This window comes from Tachyglossus aculeatus (genome assembly GCF_015852505.1).
Source record: "Tachyglossus aculeatus isolate mTacAcu1 chromosome 12 unlocalized genomic scaffold, mTacAcu1.pri SUPER_6_unloc_1, whole genome shotgun sequence".
Lineage (NCBI taxonomy): Eukaryota > Metazoa > Chordata > Mammalia > Monotremata > Tachyglossidae > Tachyglossus > Tachyglossus aculeatus.
The window spans coordinates 10,329,729-10,357,705 of NW_024044828.1; the positions used below are offsets into that span (position 1 = coordinate 10,329,729).

The 27,977-nt window shown below is 45.8% G+C and overlaps 2 protein-coding genes across 2 annotated transcripts; both read right to left on the reverse strand.

Moving 5' to 3' along the window:
• Positions 1-4,835: 4,835 nt before the first annotated feature.
• On the reverse strand, positions 4,836-27,971 carry HSPA14 (heat shock protein family A (Hsp70) member 14). Its single transcript, XM_038741495.1, has 14 exons — positions 27,898-27,971; positions 23,338-23,418; positions 23,175-23,257; positions 16,030-16,078; positions 15,778-15,883; positions 15,088-15,178; positions 13,470-13,574; positions 12,536-12,697; positions 10,907-11,062; positions 9,311-9,413; positions 8,027-8,242; positions 7,217-7,390; positions 5,239-5,309; positions 4,836-5,020 (listed from the first exon to the last, which is right to left on the reverse strand). Exons 1-14 carry the CDS (start codon positions 27,952-27,954, stop codon positions 4,942-4,944), a joined length of 1,533 nt encoding a protein of 510 aa, XP_038597423.1. The 5' UTR covers positions 27,955-27,971; the 3' UTR covers positions 4,836-4,941.
• Positions 18,749-23,249, reverse strand: LOC119921130 (zinc finger and SCAN domain containing 29). Its single transcript, XM_038741497.1, has 3 exons — positions 23,175-23,249; positions 20,438-21,155; positions 18,749-19,667 (listed from the first exon to the last, which is right to left on the reverse strand). The coding sequence occupies exons 2-3, from the start codon at positions 21,147-21,149 to the stop codon at positions 19,159-19,161; spliced, it is 1,221 nt and encodes a 406-aa protein (XP_038597425.1). The 5' UTR covers positions 21,150-21,155; positions 23,175-23,249; the 3' UTR covers positions 18,749-19,158.
• Positions 27,972-27,977: the final 6 nt, after the last annotated feature.

Genomic DNA, 27,977 nt, shown 5'->3' on the forward strand with positions numbered 1-27,977 from the left:
TCTCTCCCTCTCAATCGATCAATCAATCGTATTTATTGAGCGCTTACTGTGCGCAGAGCACTGTACTAAGCGCTTGGGAAGTACAAGCTGGCAACATATAGAGACGGTCCCTACCCAACAGTGGGCTCACAGTCTAGAAGGGGGAGACAGAGAACAGAACCATGCTAACAAAATAAAATAAAACTCCGTCTCCCCTCTCCCTCTCTCTCCTCCTCCCCCCTCCTTCTCTCTCTTCCTCTCTCCCTCTCAATCAATCAATCAATCGTATTTATTGAGCGCTTACTGTGCGCAGAGCACTGTGCTAAGCGCTTGGGAAGTGCAAGCTGGCAACATATAGAGGCAGTCCCTACCCACCAGTGGGTTTACAGTCTAGGAGGGGGAGACAGAGAACAGAACCAAACATACTAACAAAATAAAATAAAACTCCCTCTCCCCTCTCCCTTTCTCCCTCTCCCTCTCAATCAATCAGTCGTATTTATTGAGCGCTTACTGTGCGCAGAGCACTGTGCTAAGCGCTTGGGAAGTACAAGCTGGCAACATCTTGAGACAGTCCCTACCCACCAGTGGGCTCACAGTCTAGAAGGGGCAGACAGAGAACAGAACCAAACATACTAACAAAATAAAATAAAATAAAACTCCCTCTCCCCTCTCCCTCTTTCTCCTCCTCCCCTCTCCCTCTCCCTCTCTCCCTCTCAATCAATCAATCAATCAATCAATCGTATTTATTGAGCGCTTACTGTGTGCAGAGCACTGGACTAAGCGCTTGGGAAGTACAAGCTGGCAACATATAGAGACGGTCCCTACTCAACAGTGGGCTCACAGTCTAGAAGGGGGAGACAGAGAACCGAACCAAACATACTAACAAAATAAAATAAAATAAAATAAAATAAAATAAAATAAAATAAAATAAAATAAAACTCCCTCTCCCTATTTCTTCTCCTCCTCCTCCCCCGCCTCCCGTGTTGGGCCCCGCCGGGCGCGCGCAAGGCCGTCGCCGAGCCCCTTTCCTCGGGCCTCCCCCTGCCCCCTCCAAAAATTTAAAACCCACCCCCGCCCTCGAAGAAACTCTTTGGCCGCCGCCATTTAGGCGTTTCATTCTATTCATTCATTCGGTCTTATTTATTGAGCGCTTACTGAGCGCAGAGCACTGTACTAAGCGCTTGGGAAGTATTCGTCTCCTCCCCCCCTTTCATATGTATATGTTTGTACATATTTATTACTCCATTCAATCGTATTTATTGAGCGCTTACTGTGCGCAGAGCACTGTACTAAGCGCTTGGGAAGTATTCGTTTCCTCCCCCCCAATCCTTTCATATGTCTATATGTTTGTACATATTTATTACTCCATTCATTCAATCGTATTTATTGAGCGTTTACCGCGCGCAGAGCACTGTGCTAAGCGCTTGGGATGTATTCGTTTCCTCCCCCCCACCCTTTCATATGTATATGTTTGTTCATATTTATTACTCCATTCATTCAATCGTATTTATTGAGCGCTTACTGTGCGCAGAGCACTGTACTAAGCGCTTGGGAAGTATTCGTTTCCTCCCCCCCACCCTTTCATATGTATATATGTTTGTACATATTTATTACTCCATTCATTCAATCGTATTTATTGAGCGCTGTGTTCAGAACACTGTACTAAGCGCTTGGGATGTATTCGTTTCCTCCCCCCCACCCTTTCATATGTATATGTTTGTACATATTGCTCCATTCATTCAATCGTATTCATTGAGCATTTACTGTGCGCAGAGCACTGTACTAAGCGCTTGGGAAGTATTCGTTTCCTCCTGCCCGCCTTTCATATGTATGTATGTTTGTACATATTTATTACCCCATTCATTCAATCGTATTTATTGAGCTTTTACTGTGCGCAAAGCACTGTACTAAGCGCTTGGGAAGTACTCGTTTCCTCCCCCCCACCCTTTCATATGTATGTTTGCATATATTTATTACTCCATTCATTCAATCGTATGTGAGTCCACTGTTGGGTAGGGACCATCTCTATGTTGCCAACTTGTACTTCCCAAGCCCTTAGTGCAGTGCTCTGCACACAGTAAGCGCTCAATAAATTCATTTATTTGAAGCAGTTTATTTATTTTACTTGTACATATTTATTCTATTTTAATATGTTTTTTGTTGGCTGTCTCTCCCTTTTAGACTGTGAGCCCGCTGTTGGGTAGGGACCGTCTCTATATGTTGCCAACTTAAGTAAGCTCAGTAAATGATCTCCCCACCTTCAGAGCCTTATTAAAATCAAGTCTCCTTTAAAACGCCTTCGCTGACTAAGCCTTCATATCTCTCTCTGCAACACGGATGAACTTGGATCTGCACCCTTAAGCATATATATATATATATGTGTGTATATATATATATATATATATATACATATACTTATACTTGGATCTGCACCCTTAAGCATATATATATGTGTATATATACATATATATACATGTATATATATGTATATATGTTTGTTATATGTATATGTTTGTACATATTTATTACTCTATTTTACTTGTACATATCTATTCTATTTATTTTATTTTGTTAGTATGTTTGGTTTTGTTCTCTGTCTCCCCCATTTAGACTGTGAGCCCACTGTTGGGTAGGGACCGTCTCTATATGTTGCCAATTTGTACTTCCCAAGCGCTTAGTACAGTGCTCTGCACATAGTAAGCGCTCAATAAATACGATTGATGATGATGATGATGACTTGATAGTCATCCCACCTTCAGCCCCTAGGCTCTTATGTACATATCTGTCATTGATTTTCATGTCTCCCCCTTCTAGACTGTGAGCCCGCTGTTGGGTAGGGACCGTCTCTATATGTTGCCACCTTGTACTTCCCAAGCACTTAGTACAGTGCTCTGCACACAGTAAGCGCTCAATAAATACGATTGAATGAATGAATCAATCAATTCATTCCTGCAGAATGAATTTCTACAGGAGTTTCAGGACCTAACAAAAAAACAGATCGATTCTCCAGCCCACCTATAAACGGTTTGGCAGCTTAATAATAGCTGAGATATTGGTAAAGCACTTACTCTGTGCCAAGCGCTGGGGTAGATACAAATACAATTACATCAGTCAGAAGCGCTCAGGCTGGGGCGCTTTGAATATTTATTTGAAGCCGTTAACATTTTTACAGTTAAAGGGAGAGTTGTCTTCTGTTCTGGACCACTAACCCTAGCCAGTTATTAAAGCCTTCTTTTTTTTTCCCCTGCCAATTTTCCTGGGCTCCCCAAAGTAATAGTAAAAGTGGTTTTTCGGGCACGTGTGCTATGTGCAATCAATCAATCGTATTTATTGAGCGCTTACTGTGTGCAAAGCACTGTACTAAGCGCTTGGGAAGTACAAGCTGGCAACATATGTGCAAAGCACAAGGGGGGATGTCTGCAAAATGGGGCTAGTACCACTCCCGTACCTCACAGGATGTTGTGAGGATAAAGTGAGATCATTGATATGAAAGCACTTTGGGGAGCTAAAAGCACTAGTCAAAGAAAAAGAATATCATTAATCTCAGCCCCCAACTTTCTCTAGCTCTGTAGCAGACAAATGCAGCAGCTCAAACTTTAGGCAGGGAGTATAGATGGCGGGGATCCTTTCAGAGCCTTGACCCACATTCTGACATCATGAAATCTCCCTCTCTGCTTCCAATTCCTCTCGGTTCTGCTATCGGTAGCAGGGTCAGGGAATGGAAGACGGGCCGATAAAATTTCCTGAACAACCCACTGGCTCCTGGTCTGCAGAGCTAACTCAGATTTTCTCTCTAATGAGATGCTCCCTTCAGATGGAGAGTGAGTTAGTTCTCTCTCAAACCTCCTGGTTGATCATCAAATTCATCATCACGGGCCAGCGAAAGGACTTGGTCAAAGCCACGTGAACTTAAGTAACCGTTTTAACTAACTTTTAACATGCAATTCTGAGCAAGGATTTCACAAGAGATAATTCTAAGGAGCAAGAAAGCAACAACTTGAATTTACTGGAAAACCTCACCTACCACAGGAATAGGTGAAAATCCTGAAAATCATCACAATTAGTAAATTCGTCTGGACAAAAAAGTGTTATAAAAAATTACAATGATGAAAGATTTGTGCAAAAACTGCTTTTTAGAACAGGGGATTATTGAGTTCTTGCAGAATTGCTGTTTTGAGCACGGAATTAAACTATTGTCATGGGAAGCAAGCCTGGGCAGTTTCAAACTGAACAGAGAAATGCTATGAAAGGCAAAAAAGACACTCCCTTAGGTGGTCAAAAAACCCGAAAAACTATGATAAAGTCATGACAGTAAAGTTTTTTTGTAGAATAAAAAGAAATTTTTTGTAAAATAAAACTTTCTTCTCCCTTAGAACTTCACGGCGAGCTAGACACTCTGTATTTATTAATGCAGGAATGAAGCTTCCTAATTCACTAGTTATGTTTTTAATTTAGAAGCAAAAGCTGAAATAATTTAGATTTAGGCTGTGGGACAGGGAATGTGTCCAATTTGATTATCTTCTATGTACTCCAGTGCTTAGAACAGTGCTTGACACATAGAAAGTACTTACTACAAAATAATAATAATGATAATGATAAACAACTTCCTAATGAAGCTACCCCCAACCCTGCCGGCTAGGACACCTCAGGCAAAAAAAAATCAGTGTTCCTCTTCCAGATCACAGTGCTTTCCAATTCCTCTCCCATCCTCGTCCAACTTTAACCTCATCCAACCAGTCTTTTACTTAACAAGAGCTTTTCCTAAATTGGATTACCAGGTTGGTTTGCTGCCTTTGCAGAAAGCAGGGCTCCCACCTATCACACTTGCAATTTATTGGCAACTATAAAAACATGGGTTTCAAGGTTCATTAAAAAACTGTTTTAATATAAACATCACTTTAGAACAAACAGAAATCAAACACAGGTATTCCAGTAGCAAAAACTGAGGCTTTGTAGGAGGTACTATGATGCTACCTCAACTGTGATTGCTTCACATTTGCCAGTGCTTTGATCTGTGCACGTCACATGTAAAGATCCATCCCTAAACAAAAAGAAAAAGACAAAATTATCCAAGGGGGCTTTACTTATTGAATCAAAAGCAGTTAGAAATAACTGGTGCCCATCAATCTCAATAGGTTATAGCTTCATAAGTTGTTAGCTCCTACAGAAAAAGTCCAATACACCAATTTTCAAGGTTAAAGTCATGAAAAAACCCCCACAACACATAAAGCAAATAAAACAAATAAGTCAGGTGAGTACCTTTTCATAGTGAGAACAGCTAATATATCACGTAGCCCATTTTCCTTTTTATCTAAATCCTGGAGTACAATCTGTTTATAAGAGAAAGGATGTTAGAAATGATTTAGTAAAACAGTATTAAGATCCAATGTCTACCAAATATTTACATCCAAAATTTCAAGAATAAAAGCAACATAATGATGATGATGGTATTTGTTTAGCGCTTACTATGTGCCAAGACTGTTCTACGCCCAGGGGTAGATAAAAGGTAATCAGGTTGTCCCAAGTGGGCCTCACAGTCTTAACCCCCATTTTACAGATGAGGTAACTGAGGCACAGAAAAGTGAAGTGACTTGCCCAAGGTCACACAGCAGACAAGTGGCGCACGTCCTCTGACTCCTAAATCCATGCTCTTTCCACTAAACCACGCTGCTCCTCCAAAATCTTTGTAACTGAACATTTCTCCTCCTAAAAGGAGGTCGATGTCATATTTTTCCCCATTTCTAACATGAGGCTCTCAATTTTCACCAGTATTTTCCTCTTTTCCTCTTAGAAAACTCTGCTTTCTTCAGAAGATAACTCCAATACTCAATAATTTTGCTAAAACACAGAGAGAGAGAGAGAGAGAGAGAGAGAGAGAGAGAGAGAGACAGAGAGAGAGAGAGAGGGAGAGAGAGCACAATATCTTCTCAGCCCCAATCAATCAATGGCTATTATGGAGTGATTACTGTGTGCAGAGCACTGGACTAAGGGCTCGAGAGAGTACAATAGAAGAGGGTTGGTAGACACAATCACTACCCACAAGGAGTTTACAGTGCAGTGGTTGCTGGGATCCCTAAGGAGATGCCAGGAGAAAGAGGAGGCAGAAGCTGGAGTTAGGTGACAAACAAGGAAAACTTATTCATTTTGGATAATTACTCATTTGCCACTGAGGCTTAAGCTCTTTGAATGTGAAGACTGGCAAATGCTAATTTGCATGGCATTCATTTTCTTTCAATGTCTATAAAATGTAGTCGGGAATCAATTCACTGACAACACTTTATTAATGATCGGTATCCTGCCTAATTTTGAAATGATCCTGCTTAATTATAAAAACATCTAGCTTCCCCTATGACACAGGAGTTGTATTTTTGCAAAACCCTGCACTGAAGCAAACATGCGTTGCAGTATTCACTCATTCTAATTCCACAGGCAGGCCACATGCCTGACCGCTTCTTCTGACCACCTAGTGCTGTATGTGAAACAGGCTCAGGATGTCGGGTCAACGGTGTCATTGTGAGCCTGCAGAGGGGCAAAGGCTGTGTCTAATTCCCACCTGTGGGTTCTTTCCCAATCTTAGTACAGTGCTCTGCACAAAGCAAGTGCTTAATAACAAATACTATTACCACTACTTCTACTAAACATTTCCTTACAACGTTCTAGCCAAAATGTATACAAAAACAAATGTCCTGGTAGAAATGAGTCTCGTAATAAAACTAGATTATCGCTGGGGTTTAGGGTAGAGGAAAAAAACAACAGCAACAACAAAAAACAAATCCCAGAGTGCTCGCCACCTTCTCCCAAGGACCCTACTTTCCTCTTGGTCAAAATCCAAGAAGGAAAATTTAGGGCTCTTCATGTTTGTGTTGCGAAGACAATTAAGGCTAGATTCCTAATTTATCTCCCGCATCCCCTTTTAATGACTCGAACAGAATTTTAGTCCAGATCTAGCCTCTCAGAGGTTTTATTGTTTTCTGTTGCCCAGCCTGATTGGCACTCGATAAAAAGCAACAGATTCTCCTTGCCTGGCTTGGCTGCCATTTCGAGATATTCCTCTTCACTGAAAAACTTTCCATTTCCGATCCCTTTCCCAGACATTTGGAAGGGAAGAACCTCTTGTCTAGGTTCACAAGTTTATGATGGCCTTATTTATTAAAAATATATAATTTAAATAAAACCTAATCGCAAATGATTTATCACTGGCACATTTGCACTAATTTTTTTTTTTTTACACTTTTACCTGTGCAAATTTATTTTCTTGTTTTGCAAAATTTTTTCCTAGTGACTCATATAGCTCCAGGCAAACGGAGGATATGCTTCCCGGGGCTTGAAAAGTGTGCTGCCTTCGGGCTGGCAAAGGAGTTCCTGAGGGGAACAAGACTGTAAATCTGTCGGCTCCTGATTCATCGATTCCCTAATGAAAAAACAAAAACATCAGTAAGTACCATACGAATTCTTCCCTAGCCTAAAGGCTTTTTTTAGGTATGTCCTGCATAATTCACACTAGGTCAATTCCATTGAAACTATAACTTGTTTAATATTGTACCAGGGCTTATTATATATTTATGCTTGACAAACAGTAGCAACCGTAACAAAACTAACTTTAATTTTCAGGCCAACGTATAGTGAACAAAATTAGGGTTAGGGTTGATTGTACAGTAAGCCTTTGTTTCCCCGGACCATTGGTTTACTCAGACTGTTTTTGGTTCAGGTAAAAGTAATGGGCTGAAGCTGTGCTTGCATTAGTTTGGGTTAGGCCTTGCAAGTCGAGGTCTGAGACAGGTTCCAAGGTTACCCAAGATTTTGTGTTGCCAGCAACAAGTCACTAGCACATATTCAATTCCCTGAACTAGATCCCCTTTAAACCCATCTTTTCAGACTATCCAGTTGTGCCCAGTCCTGACTAATCTAGACAGAGGAGGATGTGGAGAATTTCACATGTGCTGAAAGCTTGTCAATCCAAGTAAATGGGTGATCATAAAATGGTGCTGGGCTTTTTGCAATGAACCATGGAAAAAAAAACAAAAAACAAAACCCACGCTTAACTTACCTTCACTAAAATGTCTTTTGCCGAACACTCAATAGCCAGAGAGTCCTCCTCCAGTGAAAAATTTTCTTTCCCAATGAGAATTCCTGCTTCTGTGGCAGCACCGATGGGGATAACTTCATCAGGAGGGATAGAATTCAGTAGCTCAACAGTTGGAAAGAGATCCTTTATGAGCTGTTGAAGCTTTGGAATTCGAGTGGACCCTCCACAAAGAACGACCTAGAGAAGAGTATTCATTTTTCTTCATCTTAAAAAACATGGTTCTTCCAAAACTGAATGACCCAGGTTGGGTCACTCTTGAAGTGTATGTTATATATATATATACAGACACACACATTTTATACATATATATATATATACATTTTATATATATATATATATATATGTACATATATACACACACACACACACACACACACACACACATAAATGTGCATATTTCATTGGTTTTAAGTCTCCTAAGCGGGTAGAGCCTTTTCAAATCTCTTTTAATAAAGAGACTGAAATGGATGTTTTCAACTCAGCATCTATTCCAGATTAGGGCAACAAAGAGGAAAACTCCTCTTTCCTTTGCCTCAAACTAAGAAGACCCAGAAAAAGGAGGACATAAAGAAATGCTATTATGTCACTGCATGAACTTTACAACTTTGCATACATAGTTGGTGGCATACTTAAACCCTTCACAGTGGGTTCTTAATATATTTCCCCCACCAAGATCGAAAAATGTAATGTAAAATATACTCTTGAAAATGTAAGAACTGGCGGTTTTGGAGGACGTACTTCCACCAGCAATGAGTTCTAGTGGAAAGAGCACAGGTCTGAGAGAGGACCTGGGTTCTAATCCCAGATCCAACTCAAGTCTTCTGGGTGACCTTGGACAAGATCTCTAGTCTCGGTTACCTCATCTGCAAAGTGGGGATTAAATCCTTCTCCTTCCCAGTTAGACTGTGAGCCCCATATGCGACAGAGACTGTGTCCAGCCCGACTATTAACCTACGAAGCATACAATCTCCCACCTATAAAATTAAATATTTGCTTCTACAGCATTATTTGGGGTAACCAAATCACTAAAAGCAGGACATCATTAAAAAAAAAAAGGGCAATTAACCTGAGCGAACAAACCAAAATTATAAATGTTAAAATCAATCTATCCCAAGCACATTATACTTTGAAACTCAATTTTAAAGACACACAATACTTACATACTGTATCAGGATTAAATAACTCGGACCACACCCATGCATAAGATTTTTTAAGAGATGCAATCATAAGTATTTAGCTGAGTACCTTGTTGATATCATCGGACGCAAATCCAACTTGGTCTAAGAGTTTCTTAACTACGTCAATACATTTATTAAAAAGTGAAGAACATATAAGTTCAAATCTTGCCCTGAGAGAGATAGAGAGAGAGACACACTTTATTTTTGAAGAATGGTCAGTAACAAAACCTTATTTCTAGAAGGAACTTCATTAAAGGCATACTTCATGGTATAGCCACAATTTTCTTGAAAACACGCATGTATCACGGGATACTTTTCCCCATAGTCATACATGTTATAAATTGGAACTCGTTCCAAAACCTCTGGAAAATTTAAAGTTTCTTTACATGCAATACTCTGTAACAAACATCACTAAACTAGTTGTCTCTATTTAAGTGATTTAATGCCAAACATCACAACAATAACCAAGGAGTTGTAATATGACTGCTAGCCTTTGCAGGAGGCTGCAGAAGTAGACACTTGCTCTGCTAACTGTGGTGATGATTTTTCAAGTCTAAGTGTTGAATAGCCTTTTTCCTTCATAAACCGCCTTGTAGTAGGCTATGGTTTTCTGAACATTTCTGCACATCTTTGACTCCTCTTTCGGGGCTCTGTCAATCATTTTAAAAATTCACCTGTTTCTTGAAAATTGACGTAAAACATGTTCATCCAAAAATCTTAGCAGGGGCAGGAGCTAAGATTTTGGCCTTAGTGGTAGCCGTGACAATAATAATAATATTGATTATGGTACTTGTTAAGCGCTTACTACGTGGAGAAGCAGCGTGGTTTAAAGAGCACGGGCTTGGGAGTCAGAGGTCATGGGTTCTAATCCCGACTCCGCCACTGTCAGCTTTGTGACTTTGGGCGAGTCACTTCACTTCTCTGGGCCTCCGTTACCTCATCGGTAAAATGGGGATTAAGACTGTGAGCCCCATGTGGGACAACCTGATTGCCTTGTATCTACCCCAGTGCTTAGAACAGGGCTTGGCACATACTAAGCACTTAACAATTATCATAAATGTTATTATTACATGCCAGGCACTGTACTAAGCGCTGGGGTGGATACAAGCAAATAGGGTTGGACACAGTCCCTTGTCCCACCTGGGGCTCGCAGCCTCAATTCCCATTTTACAGATGAGGTAACTGAGGCATAGAGAAGTTAAGTGACTTGCCCAAGGTCACACAGCAGACAAGTGGAGGAGCCACAACCTCCTCCTCTGTCACTAGGGAGCGAGTCTCCCTGTTTCCCCCCAAAAAAGCTCAGAATTGGGGATAACGTCAAAGGACAGAGCTTAGCCAGGCTGCTCTACTGTGCTGCACTTCTCTGTTGTTTTCAGAGAGAGCAGAGAATCCAGCTTCCATTTTGTGTTAGGGAAGACAGAGGGCAGGGGGACATGGAAACAGTGGGGTAGGGCTTTGCCTGGATGTTAGCTTCCTCATTTTCATTCTAAAGCAGCTAAATTTTGGGGGTGAGGTAAAAGGGCCAACCTTATCGCCGGATAAGGCAGCCTCTTCTACTGTGTCGCGATCCTCAACTACTTTAGGTCACAGTGGAGAAGCCGGGTATTTTCAATCAGGGAAAATACAAAAAAAAATTATATCATTCAAAAGTATTCAGTTTTACCTGGACACATTACAGTCGAAATCCAGACCTCCGTAGAGTGAGTCAACGAAACAATTTGCACTTCCCAAAGTTGACAAGGAATGTTTAGCGATGTCCGCACTGTTCATTAATTTCATCATGGCTCGAGGATTTTCCCTTACGTCATGTTTAAAAGATCTGAAAATTCAAAACAGAGATTTGGCTGAGTTAGAAAATTTCTGGGTAATCACTTTGAATCTCACTAAAGATTCTGGATAGCCAATTAACTTAAAAATGGATACTATGAACAACGAAGAAATCTCGCCAATCATTCAAGAGAAATAATAAAGCTACTTTTAGTTAAAAATTAAACTATGGCATTTATTGCCTTGAGTCTGAACAGCTCAAGTACATGAGAGATTTCACTCATTCTCCAAATATTCTTTTGAAGCAGATAGGGCATGGATCATCTCCCATTCTAAAGATAAGCAGTACATTGGCCCACAGTGAGCCACTGATCTGAAACTAGAACTTACGTCCTGTAACGTCTCATGCATTTCTTTATCCATTAAATCATGTGGCTTTCTGGGAACCTAGAGCAATCATGCCATAAAGTTATCAGTGTGACTCAAAACAAAGATGCCAAGAACTCTTCAAAGTAACTGGCCAAACAGAACATTGTAAAATTTGCAGCTAATCAATTACTGCTACATTTTCTGTTATGACTTGACTGTTAATATGTTTCTAACAATTGTTATTAATATGAAGCCTCCTGCAATATCCCAATACCAAACACCCCTATTCGGTGTAGCTAAGCAAGCATAGATAAACCGTACATTTGCTAAGGACAACAATAATATCAAAAGTTTATAATGGCTCACTTCACCCGTTACACATTACTTTTCCAACTTCTTAATTCTAGATATGGCATTTAAGGAAATACCAGTTAAGCAGATTGCAAATAAGCCCACCCGCCCAGGTCTCTTCTCAGTGGACATAGGAGGCAAGAGAGATGGAAAAAATTAAATGTATCAGTGGCAGCAAAGGGGCTAGAGCCCAAGAATCATCTGAAGCCTCCCGAATCAGAAATATAAATACAATGAACTGGGAGATGTCAATTTGGCAAAAGCTTATCCTAATGAATAAAGAAACGGTTAATTCCTATACAGCTTTACCCATTTACCTGAAGAGGGTTTGCTGTGGTTTGAATAAATGCAGAATACAAGGAGAAAATATCATCAAGTTCAAGAAAGGTTGGACGAATTCATGGTCTAGCAGTCTTTAATGAGTGAATGGAAAGAAAATTTAGAGAAATGTGAAGGGACACTCCTAACCACAGCACTGGGTGAAAAGGAAGTCATCGATCCTCCAAACACCCTTCGGGGCCACCGTCGGAGACAGCACCCTGGGGTGAAAGGACCCTTGATTCGACTTTAGAAGGGCAAAGTATGTGGTTTTATTCTCGAAGCCCCTGTCAGAATCCTTAGAAAACAGTCCCTCTACTGTGATTGGAGAGGAAGAGCAATAATTACAATTAAACCCAACAAGCTCAAGGTAAAACAATAGAAATGAGCATGACGTCCCATCTCTCGCTGGATTGAATTCAATTATAGTTGAAATAGTATTTATTAAGCACTCACTGCGTGCAGAGCACTGTAGTAAGTAACCTACCTTTGAAACTCGGAAGCTAAATATTGTGCTAGAGCCTTTGTGAAACACACTCCACCTATGCTGTCATCGGTGTTCGTTGCGAGTACACGATACATTCCACTGTTCACTTCGATGAGTGTGATAGATAGTGATGTTCCTCCAAGCTTATATACCAAGACATTGCTTCAATAAAGACAAAACGAAAGAGTATTAGAAACCTTTCCAACAATTACTATTTCAAACAATTCATGAAATCTTCAGTATAAACTGTTTAGGAGTGTGCAGACACCTTTCAAAACTCATCTTTACTTAGAAAACAAGCTTTTAATCTACTTCTGTTTCAATGGTTTTATCCCTGCAGGGTCTCACTCCTAAAGAGTGAAATAAACTTCTGCTTAAAATGAAAAAAAAAAATCCAACTTTTTCAGGCTAGCCGGATTTATGACTGGGCTGCATCAAAATTCCCTCTCGATTGTAAGCTCGTTGTAAGCAGGGAATGTTTCTGTTTGTTCTTTTGTTATACTGTACTCTCCCAAGCGTTTAGTGCAGCGTTCTGCACATAGTAAGCGATCAGTAAATACGACTGACTGATTATTTGGCATCAAAATTTGCCACCAATACATACTTTTGCTAGACTCTTTCAAAAAATTCAAAGTGCTTCACAGACAGATATTACCTCACTCCCACTGTAATGTTTCTTTAAAGGAAACAGAGTCAGCTAGTACCACCTTGCCCCAAGTTGGACAAGCCCATGACAGTGCCAGGATCAGAATTACATTCCCCACTCTAATCGAAATTCCCACCTCACCAGTCTGCAAAACTTTCCCTAAGAGTTTTATTGTACCATAACACAAAATGTTTGGAAAAAATGTATAATAAGACAGTTGGCTATAGATTTAATTGGGTTGGGCTCTTTCTGTGTGTTTCTGCAATAAACAAAAATGTTAGTTTTTACCTTTTCCCTGTAGGAGAATCTTGTCCAATTCCATAAGCAAGGAGAGCTGCAGAGGGCTCATGGATCAACCTCAAAACATTGAATCCAGCAGCCCCAGCTGCTTCCCTGTGAATAATTTGCTTTCTTAGATGGTAGTTTTCAACATCATAGAAACTATTTAAGCATAACATCTCCAAGTACATAATTTTTTCAATGTAGTGTGTTGCGTATTTTACCAACAGGGCCCAAGAAGAAAATAAGTCTGTGAATTATTCTGCTAAACAATTTAATTATTAGGGCAAATTCTAGCCGTTGGAATCAATGTATTACTAATAAATCCAAATTAATGGGGTCTTCAGCTTGATCCAAAGGATTTCCATCACTTGCTTATTCTTAAAAACGCAGGCCTCCACTCTAATAATCGCAGAATCCTCCACACGACAACTAAACAGAAACCGGATGAAACTACAGGAGTGATTTATAAGCCTCCCAAGTAATCCAGCTGGAGTTTGGTGCTTCACAAGCCCTCTTTACACCCAACTCTGTGTTCTGTTCAAAGACATAAGCCCCTGAATGCAGTTTTCAGAACTCTTCAATCTGCCCTAAGTACTTTTATCTTCCCACTACACTCTCCTTTCTAGCCAGGTTTGTCTTCTTGTTCCCCATTGGGCCTCCCGCCTCCAAGCTTTTGCTCACGTTCCCTCAACTATGTCCTCGTACTACACAACTCCACTGCCTCCCTTGTATCACAACTCAAGGCCACCTATTCTCCTGTGAGCCAGCAAAATATAGGACCTAAGCGCTCCCACTTTTTCCCTGCAAGTCTTATGCATGTGGGCATGCAGCCCTGGACTCAGGATCTGGGACTGCAGAGAAGTCAGAGAACTCCTCAGTATTACCAGCAAGTCTCACATATTTGCAATAATTTGGAAAAGTTTTAGGCTATGCAAGCGTTTACTTACATATTCTTCCATACTGCGTGTTTTCACTACAGATTCTGAATAGAACACTGTTATGGAATTAGGGAACATTCTTTTGACAACATGTGTCTACTAGCAGAGAATGTCCCTCTAGACAGTAATCCATTTGGGCAGGGAACGTGTCTACCAACTCCGTTGGATTACACTCTCCCAAATGCTAATACAGTGCTCTGCACACAGTAAGCGCTCAATAAACACCACTGATAATGGTAGAATGTGAACCAAGATTGAGTGACATGGCTGTGCCTGTGTGTGGTGATGGTCAAGGTGCCAATCTCAACAACATGAGTTTTGTTAAAAGCGTAATTTCCGTATAACAGAACTGAGTGCGTATATATCTATGTTGATTAATCTTTGTCTAGTCTCTTCTTTCAGACTAGGCTTTAAGTTCCTTCAAGTGAGGGTTCGTATCTCTTCTTTCCAGTGCAACCCTGAAACTTGGTTCTATATCAGCATTGATGAGCATAAGACCCTGGATTACAAAGCCTTTACACACCTATTTCCCCTCTTGCTGCCCAAGTGCCCACTGAGGATGCTTGACCAATGAAGATGCCTGACTGAAAGGAGTTTTAGAATTTCAACACCAAGAGTTCTGCAACTGCGTATCTAGAGATATACCCCCTCCCTGCAAATCAAATAAAAAGGCCATTTCTACTCACCCAAGGGCATTTTTCTGGTTTTCTCCAAAATCAAATGGAACAGTAATTACCACATCGTTGACATCTGAGCCCAAAGCTGACTGGGCAGTTTCTGTTTATAGACAAAACACCGACACTTCTGGTCAACCACTACCAGACACAATGTAATGGAGTCATCGGTGTCATAAGGTCACAGGCACCCACACCCCCTCTGCCGCCCTCCCGTCCACCTGCCAATCTCCAAGCTCCGACAGATCGTCCCAATCGCACACCCGTCCGTGTTTACTCCCTCCCAAATCTGCCAATCTGCCTGGTAGCATCTGATATGATATTTAGACTGTGAGCCCACTGTTGGGTAGGGACTGTCTCTATATGTTGCCAATTTGTACTTCCCAAGCGCTTAGTACAGTGCTCTGCACATAGTAAGCGCTCAATAAATACGATTGATGATGACGATATGGGCCTCAGGGGCTTCTTCCACAAGCGCAGCTCTGTTCTGTGGCCTTGCAAGATGTGATGCCACAATCCCAGGGGAGACCCTGGGGCGCCTACTGCTCGCTCCTCTACGCCACCCCTGAATCACTGCTGGAGCCAAACCCACACTCGCTCTTAGTGGCCTAGGAACTGGAATGAACTCCCGGGCCAGGTTAGGAGTGGAAAAACGGCAGGTCCGCTGAGAAACCAAACTGCTCTCGGACCCTTTTCGATTACCTTTCATCTTACTCAATATGAGTCTTGCAACATCTTCCGGTCTAACGAGTTTCGTCTCCTCTCCGGTATCTATTTCATATCGGAGTTTTCCGTTCTTTTCAACGAGCTGTGGAAACAGAGAGGCAGCTTCAACGGCCGGCAGTCGAATGATTACATTCAACACAAAGGTTCAAGTCAACATAAAGACGGACGGATGCCTGAGGGATTATCTTGGGACCCTAGAGAAATGTCAAATGCCAGAACGGTACTCACGGCGCACTTGCTTTCGGCGACGTACTTCTGAGCCTGTGGGTCTTCAGAGCTGTTAACGCAAGACGGACATGGTAACTATATAAAATTTTAAGATTGGTACTGACAAGACACAGTGCATAAAGATGGCTTCTTGTTCTTCCTTGACAAGTGAGGAAATGCACTTGCAATCCTTCACCTTCTGCAGGGTGGAGGAGGCGAGGCAATTTATTTTACAGTCGCGTGACTAAAAAAACCCCAAACATTCCAATCTATATACAATTTGCATATTACGTGGCTGATTGTGTTATTTTCTATTTTGGTCACCCTATCTCCAATGGAATGAAGAGTTTTTCCCATTCACAGGGGTGCCAACTTGTATTACATCATACAAGTCTTAATCTGGGATCCTTTAGTCCATGTGGCCATGACAGCATTTCAAAAGGAAGCAAGAATTAGGGGAGTTGAGAACAACAGATTTTCGCATTTCCAGGTTACTTTCTGGATCTATTCTGCATTGGTTATGATCCTGGGGAGCAGGGAACTCATGTCCATCATTACGAGCTGTTGCTGACTTTACTATCAACCTAATGACTACTATAGCTCAGGATTCTTTCCTGTTTGGAAAAAAAAAAGTAAAGTGATATCACAGACCCAGTTTAGGAGGAATTAGTGAATGGTGAGGGATGTGAGAAATACAGAATGAGACAGGAAAGGAAGATGTCAAGACAGGAAGAGGGGTTGGAGGGAAAGGAAGGGAATGGTCGTAAAGTGAAAAGAACAAAGATCAGGGGATAAGGGAAATGTTGAGCAGTTGTAAGGGTAGAAAATTACTAGGAGAGGACCTATTGCTGTACTCACGCTCTCCCCTCTGCAGGCCTTCACAAAAATGAAGAGGGCAGGGACAAGCCTGGGGAGGTTCTGCAAATGCTATGAACATCCGTAAAAATTGTGTTGGATTACTGAATTCCATAATTCCTTTTATAGATTTTGGGTGTGATTTCTTAGAGTATAAAATCTAGTATTTGCATTTTTATTTAAAGCATCATTTAAACTAGCCCAGTTGAAATAGTCCTAGTTCATCACCTAGGGGGGCACTCAAAAAAAAAAAGAGCAACATATTAGTTTTTCACCTCTGATATTTTTAACTGATGAGACAGCAGACACGACATGGCAGGTGTCATGTCACTACCCACAAAGTGGCAGCGCAAGAACACCAAATGCGCAAGATCCAAGAACCAGAACTGTCATTAAGTAGAACCCTTATTAATGGCAGCGTGCCCTACAATTATTTTTTATTATTATTCAAAGAGCCTCAGTCTCCATATTTTATGAGGTCTACAATGTGGCTGTTTGGGAGTCCATGGAGCAAAGATCTTACGAACATTACATCTCTGTCCCACCCAACTCCTTAGACCAAAACCTATATGCTCTTCCCAATTAAGGAGAGTCCAGCTGGCTATTTCTCATAAATCAGCAAGAGGCCTACCAGTCTCACTGAGCTTGGCAGGTAGCATACCTGCCTCTTGCGGTGGTTATGAGACGAAGACATGGGGAAAGGTGGTGAGGAGGCAGAAGGAAATGGATGTCATGATGGGTTGGGGAGGAGAAGAGGCAAAAGAGATCCCAAGCACCTAGATATCTTCATCAAGTAGAGGACTGACCACAGCCGGATACAAACAAAACTTTATTTATCCACATTGGAATCAGTGAGTGAACAGAAAAACAACACAGACTGAGTTGGCCCAGAGGGTACCTAACTGGCATCGGTGTGAGGCAGGCAGAGAGGGAGCCTCGGCTCGACAGGTTTCTGCAGGTACCCTAGGCCGGAGAGGCTGGTGTTTGCCACCGCATCTGGGCCAGCGTCTCTCGCTCTGCTCAACCTGCTCCACGCTTTCGGCACCGCTCGTTACCTCCGCATCTTCAATTACGAGGCCCCACGCTCGCCTCATTCCTCACAGACCACTCCTTTGGCAGCGGGTTCCTTTTCTCCCTCCTGCCCACTATGCGTGGTGAAATTCTCCTCTGTACTCTGTGTCGCCCACACCCATTCATTTCCCTACGTGACTAAGAACCTTTTCTACATAGATGACATACACATCTACCTTTCTGTCACCTACTTCTCTGGGTCTGACTGACATTCCAGGCTGGAGGGTTCCAGCTTCAGTTTGTCACAGGAAACTCAACTACTCCTTCTTCAAAAGGCTCCTCTGTTCCCCCCCTGCACAATGTTTCTTTACATCTTACCTCGTCTAGGAAAATGAGAAACTACAAGGATCGCTTCGTTCCAAGTACACCTGACAACCATATCCCAAACACCAGGCCAGATTTTTTTAAAACTTTATCGGAACCAAACCCACAGAGAACGGCGCCCAAAGATACGTTCATGTGGCGTTCTAGAAGGCGGAAGCTTCGTAAAAGCAAGGACTATGCATAAATTTATCAGGTACTAATGAGGCAATACACAGGACACACAAAATAAAATCTTTGGCTCTACCCAGTTGAGGCAGATGGGATCGCCACACAAAGTAGTACATTTGTCCGCGTGAAAAACAGACGTGTCCTAACCTGGCCCTACCTCAGTCACGGGCCACGTGTCAGGAAGGCCCTTCGACGGGGCGGGCACTGGTCCCGTTCTCAGGTGGTTGATCTGGTCCCCCCCCCGCCCCCCGGCCCCGGTACCATCCCTCCGTCTCAGCCCCCGTGGCCGAACACCCCCGGATCAGAAGCAGAGCTTCCGAGGGGAACACGACGGCTCGGCAGAGACGGTGGGAGTCGGGGTCCAGCCGGCGACACGCTTGGAAACCACGTGGGTTCGCCAGGTCCCCGAAGGGCCATCTCACATGTCCTCTTGATGCCATTACGTGGCCCAACAAACACAACCCACGCCTATTGCTCAGCCGAGGGACCTCCGGTATTCGGTATTCTTTGGTGCCGGCAATGGCCGCCCTCCCCTCCACTAATCAGGACGGGCCCGCCCTCCCCCGGGGCGGGAAGCGGACCGGAAGGCCGCGGCCCCATCGCCGTCTCTTCTTCTAACCGCCTCAGCGAGGGCCGAGTACAAGAGGAAGAGTCGGGGAGGGTTGGAGGCAGAGGAACTGGAGCCAGACACGCTCGCCCCACTAGGGTCCCTCCAATTCTCCTACCCGCCGTCTAGCTCTTGTTGCCAGCCATTAATTTCTGAAGCAATTTCTCAAGCCCTCGATGTAGGGCCCCGGTGGCCCCTTCCACCGCCGTAGCCAGCCGGGTGGCTGCGACCACGGCCTCCCTGCGGAGCTGGTTGGCAGCCCCCTGCTGAGCGTTGGCCTGCTCGCCGATGGCAATCAGCCTGTCCAGGCGCTCCTCCATGCGCTCGGCCAGCACGCGGGCAAGCTTGCGGTTTTCGGCCATCTCGAGAGCGAGGGTGCTGGCTACCGAACGCCGTCTTCGCCTCGTCCTCCCGCGGGGGCGTTGTCTGGGTGACGTCCGCTCCCCACCGTCGGCCGCGGGGCCGGCCCCGGAGGGAGCGCCCTGTGGCGAAGTCGGCCCCGGGGGGCCGCGGTTGGTGCCGGTGCAGGCCATCGACTCCCGGGACACGCCTCGTCTCGCCTCACCACCTTCTACCGCATCTGGGAGTAGACAATGGGAGCTGCTGCTGCTGCCGGGGGGGGCCTGAGAGCAGCCTGAAAAACAAAGCGATAGCATTGCAAGGATATTCCTGCCAAGGGACTTCACTGAAACCCACAGCCAGCTATCCTCTACCATGTGGCAAGGGCCTGATCGTAGGGTATACAAGCCCTGGCAACCTGGGCTTGGAAGGGACAGTGGGTTTTCTTGCTCTGGGGCCACAATTCTCCTGCATGTGGTCTTGGGTTCAAGAAAATGTGACACTCGCAAATGGCCAGAGTCAGGGTTGTATGTTATCTCCACAAGCCCCAAGGCCCCATCTGGGAGGGCTCAGGGGGTTGTGTGTATATGTATGGGGGGGGGCACTGCTGTGATTTCTGCCACAAACGCGGCCACCATCGCTCCGCTCCCCCGAGACGGCAACTCAACGTCGTTTAAAAAGTCACCTCGAAAGGGAGCAGAATGGGAGGCTTGGGCAAGCGGTGGCCGCACGGGTCATGGTTCTCTGCTTGGGCCAGGTGATTCCCTGCCTAAATGATGGCGAGCAACAAGAGAGGGAAGCTGCCTTGCCCCTCTGGGACTTGGGTGGGAGTTGCTGCTCGCCAGGGAGCATCGGATGGGAGAGCTGGGCTGGTTTCCAGTTACGTGGGGCCTTTACCGCTCCGAGTTCAAAGGGCTGAGTTCCAGTTTGCACTCCAAAGCCAGGGACTCCGGGGAGCAGAGCCAGGCGGGGTCCAGCACCTCACAAACCCCGGGACGACACCTCCCAACTCAAGCCTCCCGCCCGGGACGAGAGGGCCCCGGGTCTTCCTCCACTCTCCGTTACCTGCACCAGATGCAGCCTCCAAGGCATCCTCCGGAGCACCCGACTCAGCCAGCAGATCGCTGACACTCGAGCTCAGCTGGGAGGCCCCGTCCAGGTCCTCGGCGTCTCTCCAGGCGGGCCACGGTTCTACTTCCTCATCATCTTCAGCCTTCAAGTCCCCGCCTTCCGCCTCCCCGGGGGCGTCCCGCCGGGCCGCTGAGTTCGGCTCCCGCCTCTCGGTCCGGGCCGGATCTTCCGTTAAGGCATCTGCTTTAGACGTCGACCGGCTTCCAAGAAGGTGGTCTAGGGTGTCGTAAAACGGGCAGCGCCGGGGCTCTCCCGGCCTGGACGTCTGGGTGTCGGAGGCCTTCAGGTACAAAGCTTTCAGCACTTTAAACTTGGAACGGCACTGGTGCTCGGTCCTCTGGAAGCCCTCCTGCCGCATCCTCTCGGACACGGCCCGGTAGACGGCGGCGTTGCGGTGTACCGTCTGCAGCTGCCGAATGTATTCCGCCTCGCCCAGGATGGCCAGGAGGGTACGGGTCTCCTGGCGGGACCAGTGCACTCCGGCGCTGCTCTTTGGGCTGACCCCGAGGGCGTGGGAGGGGGGACTGGGGATGGGAGGCCGCTGGACGGCCTGGGGCGACGCTGAAGGCTTCTGGGGAGCTTTACGGGGCCCCGGCCCGTTTCTGGGAACCAACTGTTTCCGTCCTCTCTGAGTCAATGGCTGCATGTTTGACTGGAAGGTAAGAGGGGCGTGGGGGCCGGGGATGGGGTGTGAAGGGGGTTTGGGGAGCAAGGGGGCCGGCCCCACCTGTAAACCGCCCACAGGTGTCCACAGTGCCGCAAAAGCCTGGCTTGGGGGGAGAGCCCGGGGTGGGAGCCGGGAGGCAGCCGGGGTTCCCGGGGGGGTGGCCAACGGGGCTGCCGGCTCCTCCTCTTCCTTCTCCGAAGGCTGGGCCGCCTTTCCGGGCGGGGCCTTCCAAGCCCGAGCTTTGAGGGACCGGCGCAATCGGGAGGCAGGGAGCGACGGGAGGAGAAGAGATGGCCGAGATGGGAAGGCTCCAGCGGGCGCTAGAGCGCGAGGCATCCGAGGGCCAGGCCTGGATCCGGTCCCAACGACCTGGCCTGGCCGGCCCCGCGGCCGCGGGCCCTGGCTCGGCTGGGCGGCCCTCTTGACCGGCATGGCTGCCCTCAAGGGAGGAACTATGGGGGGACCGACAGGGGAGCGGTGAACGAATGTTTCGGTTCCCCTTGATGGCGGTAGGCTTTGCCAGCCTCAGCCCCCAGCCCAGCGGGGACTGAGCAAACCTCTCCCCGCAAATCGGGAACCTCCACAACCCTGGCGGGCACAGCGGAAACCGGGTCGGCAGGCCCAGACGGTGGGGCCGCCTCAGACTGCTGCCCCGGTGCCACTGACCTACCCTTGCCCGACACTCGGTTTATTCTTGTGGGGAGAAAGCTGCTGAAATCTCTTTTCTCTCCACGGCTCTCAGAACCAAATGTCACGTAATCAAAGAAAACCAGAGATATGCGAGGGCGGTGGCCATCGTAATATCTCACTCCCCCCCACCACCCACCGCCCCCAAAATTATTTTGTGTTTTTTTTGGCTAGTGTTGTTAAGAAAACAACATTGATTTCAGTTCAACAAAGATCAACGCTGTAAATGATCACTTGCGCGTCTACAGAGTAAACCCTAAAATGCCTGGACTTCAGGATTGTGATTTTTGCATCCAACTACCTACTTCTCCCAACTCTCAACATCTACTTTCCAAAGAGAAAAAAACCGCAAATTAATGTCACAATTCTGGGGAAACTGAAGTCTTGGAAAGCAAGACTCATTAGACCTTTTGATTAAAGTCTGAGGGGAGCTCCTGGTGGGCAGGGATGATGTCTACCAACTCTAGCATATTGTACTTTCCCAAGCGCTTCGTACAAGCGCTCTGCATACGGTAAGCATTCATTAAATACCAGTGACTGACTGGGTCTCATTTACTATTACTGAACTGTTTCAAAAATTAATTAAAAAATCAAGTGTTACGTTAACAAAACCGATATCTTATGAAGGCACAATATACAGCTGATGTCTGTCCCAAGCACTTAGTACAGTGCGCTACGCATAGTAAACACTCAGTAAATACGATCGATTGATGTCTGTAAAGGCACTTCTAAGTGATTATTGACAACTATATCCCCGACGCTAAAAATGAACGATTAAAACCAAACGATGTCACTCCTGTTCGAGAAATACAAATGAGCTGCTGAATTGGGCACATTCAAATTTCCTCCAGACATCCCAGGTTCAACCTCTCGGGCAGATATTTAACATAAAAGTCAGTTTAAATCTCCAGTTAACAGAGCCCCAAGTATTTGCCTATCAATGAAAGGAGATCATTGAAATCCAACTGAAAGTGACTGAGATATCAACCCCCAAAGTGGCTGCGTTCCCCTCATTTTCCTTAGTCCCAATTAGTTTGGATCATCAGGTTACCACTTCCCACTAAAGTCGCTTGGGGAAATAGGCTGAATCTGTAAATGAAATAAGGAAAATGTTCACAGTTGACAGGACTGTGAGAAATATCACAGGACTGTCTATTAGGAATAATCAAATGGAACAGACCGAGCTTGTTGTGAGTCAAATAAAACAAGATTCCCTCAGAGTTCCTGATAATTTCTCAATTATGCAACGCGTCACAGGATAGTTAAAACAATTTTTGACCAGATGGAAATGGATTAGGATAAAATCCCCTTCCTTACCTTCTGCCAAGGATTTGCTTCACTTTAATGACCGTATTTGAAATATTCCGTATTCTATTTTGTTTCGCTGCTAAACCAACAACCTGCACAAGAATGACAAGATATTTAAACCGGATATTACGTTTTCTTGGTGGCAACGCAAGCAATTTGAAGGGAAAATTACCTCTTCATTGTCTGAGTAAGCCACTATGGCTGGTGTGACTCTGTCGCCTGCATCATTAGCCACCACATCTGCCCGTCCATCCTAAAGAAAGATAAACACAATCAGCTCAAAACATAAGTCTTAATTCAGAATGTCCACCAGCTAGAGGGTGCCAGGTGCGAGACAGAATAACATCGACACAACTTGGTTATACCCAGAGCAAAATTGACTTGTGCACGAACATTTCAGCTTCCATGACATCGGTATTACTCTCAACAGACATATTTGACAGATGTAGTCGGTTCTTCCACAATGGGGGTCATCGATTGTATTTACTGCAAGCAGGATGCTTTACTAAGCACTTAGGTGAGTACAGTATATATTCCCTGCCCACAAGGAGCAGACAGTCTAGGGGGAGAGACAGACACAAAAAGGACCCTCATGCTAAGAAAAACGAGAGCATAATAATCGTATCCTGAGTGACCGCAAATACACTGGCATACTGAAGTCTTCAGTCCACCTACTTGTGGGTCTCGGCCGAGCCAGACAAATGTGCCCCAGGGAGAGAATGCTCCCTAATTCCTCAATGACGTTCTAGCAAAATTATGTACTAGGAACCCACGTTACCGGAGAACCGATTGTCTAATGTCATTCATCCAGTGAACTCGCTTGAGAACTTCACGCCACGAATATGCTTCTGTCTGAGTTAAATGGATTCAAGGCCGGAGCAATGGATGTCTACAGTCTGCTTTAAAAGAGGATATCGCAAACTGCTTCCAACGAAAACTTTGATGTCATTTCATTTGAAATGTATGATCTGACGGCTGTACACCCACGATCTCCCTCAATATTTTCCACCAAAGTTGAAAGGTACCTCACGAATGCATCCACTGCATCCACGAATGCATCTTTTCGACTGTGAGCCCACTGTCGGGTAGGGACTGTCTCTATATGTTGCCAACTTGTACTTCCCAAGTGCTTAGTACAGTGGTCTGCACACAGTAAGCGCTCAATATGATTGATTGATTGATTGATTGATCCACTGCAGTTCCCCACCTTCAGGAAGGCTTATAGCCAATCATACTAGTATGTACCTACAGATACTAGTAACAACAAGCATCGGCAGCATTTGTATGCTTCTGTGCCAAAACGGGGGGATGGAGGGGGTTGAGGGGGAAATCAAGGAAAAACTACATCTCCCACTGTATCCCGACCTTAAAAAGACATACAATAGAAATTAAAGATTTGATCCCTGCCCTCCAGAAGCTTAGAGCCTAATGGGGGAAGGTGGGGAAAAGGGAGACATGCAGGTGGACGCAAATCGCCAAATACGCAACAGATAAAAGCATATTACCATAGCTAAAAAATAATGACAACAAGCCCAGGCAAATTACAAATGCACCTAATTCTTCTAGAATGAGTGTTTCAATTACACGTTTTGACCAGGACTCTTAGGGAAACGGTGACCCGTCTCAAAAATGGGCATCTACCTTTGAAGTAGGAAGGAATGGTCATGCACGCTGAGTTTTATTACAAGCACCTTCCTGGACTAAGCCCTCATTTCCTCATTTCCCATTCCCGTCTGCGTCATAGTTGTACTATGATTTACATGCTTTATTTACCCCTGCCTCAGCCCCACTGCACTTATGCACGTACCCATCATTTACATGTATATGTCAGTTTCCCCCCTAGGCTGTAGAATTTGTTGTGAACAGGGAATATGTCTACCTCCTCTGTTATACTGTAGTCTCTCTACAGTAGGCCTGGTCAATCAAGCTTATTTACTGTTTACTGCATGCTGAGCACTGTACTGGGCGCTTGGGAGAGTATAACACATTCCCTGCCCCCAGTGAGCTTTCGGTCTAGAGGGGGAGACGGATATTAAAATAAGGTATGAACATGTATATAAACGGGGCACATGGAAGGGCATCGCGGCTTAGTTTAAAGAACACAGACTTGGGAGTCAGAAGTTGTGATTTCTAATCCCGGCTCCGCCACTTGTCAGCTGTGTGACTTTGGGAGCATCTCCTTAGAGAGGAAATTCGAATCATCATCATCAATCGTATTTATTGAGCGCTTACTATGTGCAGAGCACTGTACTAAGCACTTGGGAAGTACAAATGGGCAACATTAGCTCTGCACACCAGGAGCCAGTGGGTAGTTCTGGATATTTTAGGGGCCTGTCTTCCATTCCCTGGCTCTGCTAACAATAATAATAATGTTGGCATTTGTTAAGCGCTTACTATGTGCCAAGCACTGTTCTAAGCGCTGGGGGAGATACAAGGTAATCAGGTTGCCCCACGCGGGGCTCACAGTCTTCATCCCCATATTCCAGATGAGGGCACTGAGGCCCAGAGAAGTTAAGTGACTTGCCCAAAGTCACACAGCTGAGAAGTGGCGGAGCCGGGATTTGAACCCACGACCTCTGACTCCAAAGCCCGGGCTCTTTCCACTGAGCCACGCTGCTGCCGTTCCCTGCTCTGCTTCCCCGACTCTGCTATTCAGAAGCAGCCTGGCTTAGTGGCAAGAGCCCAGGCTTGGGAGGCGGAGGTTGTGGGTTCTAATCCCGGCTCCGCCACTTCTCAGCTGTGCGACTTTGGTAACGTCATCAGTTACCCCATTCTCTAAAAAGGGGAGTGAGACTATGAGCTTCATGGTCAACCTGATTACCTTTTAATAATAATAGTAATAATGATTATGGCATGTATTAAGCACTTACTACGTGCCAAGCACTGTTCTAAGCGCTGGGGGAGATACAAGGTAATGAGGTTGTCCCACGTGGGGCTCACAGTCTTAATCCCCATTTTACAGATGAGGTCACTGAGGCACAGAGAAGTGAAGCGACTTGCCTAAGGACACATAATAATAATAATAAATAATAATAATAACAATAATAGCATTTGTTAAGTGCTTACTCTGTGCCAAGCACTGTACTAAGCGCCTGGGGGATACAAGGTAATGAGGTTGTCCCATGTGGGGCTTCCAGTCTTAATCCCCATTTTACAGATGAGGTAACTGAGGCCCAGAGAAGTGAGGCGACTTGCTCAAGGACACATAATAATAATAATGGCATTTGTTAAGCGCTTACTATGTGCCGAGCACTGTACTAAGCACCAGGGGGACACAAGGTAATGAGGTTGTCCCACGTGGGGCTTCCAGTCTTAATCCCTATTTTACAGATGAGGGAACTGAGGCCCAGAGAGTGAAGCAACTTGATCAAGGACACATAATAATAATGATGGCATTTATTAAGCGCTTACTATGTGCCAAGCACTGTACTAAGTGCCGGGGGGACACAAGGTAATGAGGTTGTCCCAGGTGGGGCTTCCTGTCTTAATCCCCATTTTACAGATCATCATCATCAATCATATTTTTTGAGCGCTTACTGTGTGCAGAGCAATGTACTAAGCGCCTGGAAAGTACAAGCTGGCAACGTATAGAGACAGTCCCTACCCAACAGTGGGCTCACAGTCTAAAAGAGATGGGAAAGGAGGAGGGAAGGAGATGGGAAAGGAGGAGGGAAGGAGATGGGAAAGGAGGAGGGAAGGAGATGGGAAAGGAGGAAGGAAGGAGATGGGAAAGGAGGAGGGAAGGAGATGGGAAAAAGGAGGAGGGAAGGAGATGGGGAAGGAGGGGGGAAGGAGATGGGAAAGGAGGGGGGAAGGAGATGGGAAAGGAGGAGGGAAGGAGATGGGAAAGGCGGAGGGAAGGAGATGGGAAAGGCGGAGGGAAGGAGATGGGAAAAGAGGAGGGAAGGAGATGGGAAGGAGATGGGAAAGGAGGAGGGAAGGAGATGGGAAAGGAGGAGGGAAGGAGATGGGAAAGGCGGAGGGAAGGAGATGGGAAAGGAGGAGGGAAGGAGATGGGAAAAAGGAGGAGGGAAGGAGATGGGGAAAAAGGAGAAAGGAAGGAGATGGGAAAGGAGGAGGGAAGGAGATGGGAAAGGCGGAGGGAAGGAGATGGGAAAGGCGGAGGGAAGGAGATGGGAAAAGAGGAGGGAAGGAGATGGGAAAGGCGGAGGGAAGGAGATGGGAAAGGAGGAGGGAAGGAGATGGGAAAGGAGGAGGGAAGGAGATGGGAAAGGAGGAGGGAAGGAGATGGGAAAGGAGGAGGGAAGGAGATGGGAAAGGAGGAGGGAAGGAGATGGGAAAGGCGGAAGGAAGGAGATGGGAAAGGAGGAGGGAAGGAGATGGGAGCTGAGGGAACTGAGGCCCAGAGAAGCGAAGCGTCTCGCCCCAAGTCACACAGCGGGCAGGTGGCAGAGGCGGGATTAGAATCCACAGCCTCCGACTCCCCAGCCCGGGTGGTTTCCCCTGAGCCCCGCTGCTTCTTCTCAGAGCAGAGGAGTATCTCCCCCGCCCCCCCGCCCGGGCGCTCAGCACAGCGCCCGGCACATACTGAGCGCTCGGCCGGCGGATCCCGCCACCCCGCCCGACGCAGGCCCCCCGCCGGCCGCCGCCGGGTGACGTCACGGCGCCGCCGCGGGGGACTGTGGGAGCGGCGGCGGAGGGGGCACGGGCCGTCCGTCCGTCCGTCCGGCGAACGAGGCCATCGGAGCCCCGGGCCCGGCCGCTGTCTCACCTTGTAGACGGCCACACCGGCGCACGTGCAGCCCAGGTGGACTCCGATGGCCGCCATGAAACCGCCGCGGCGCTGCGCGG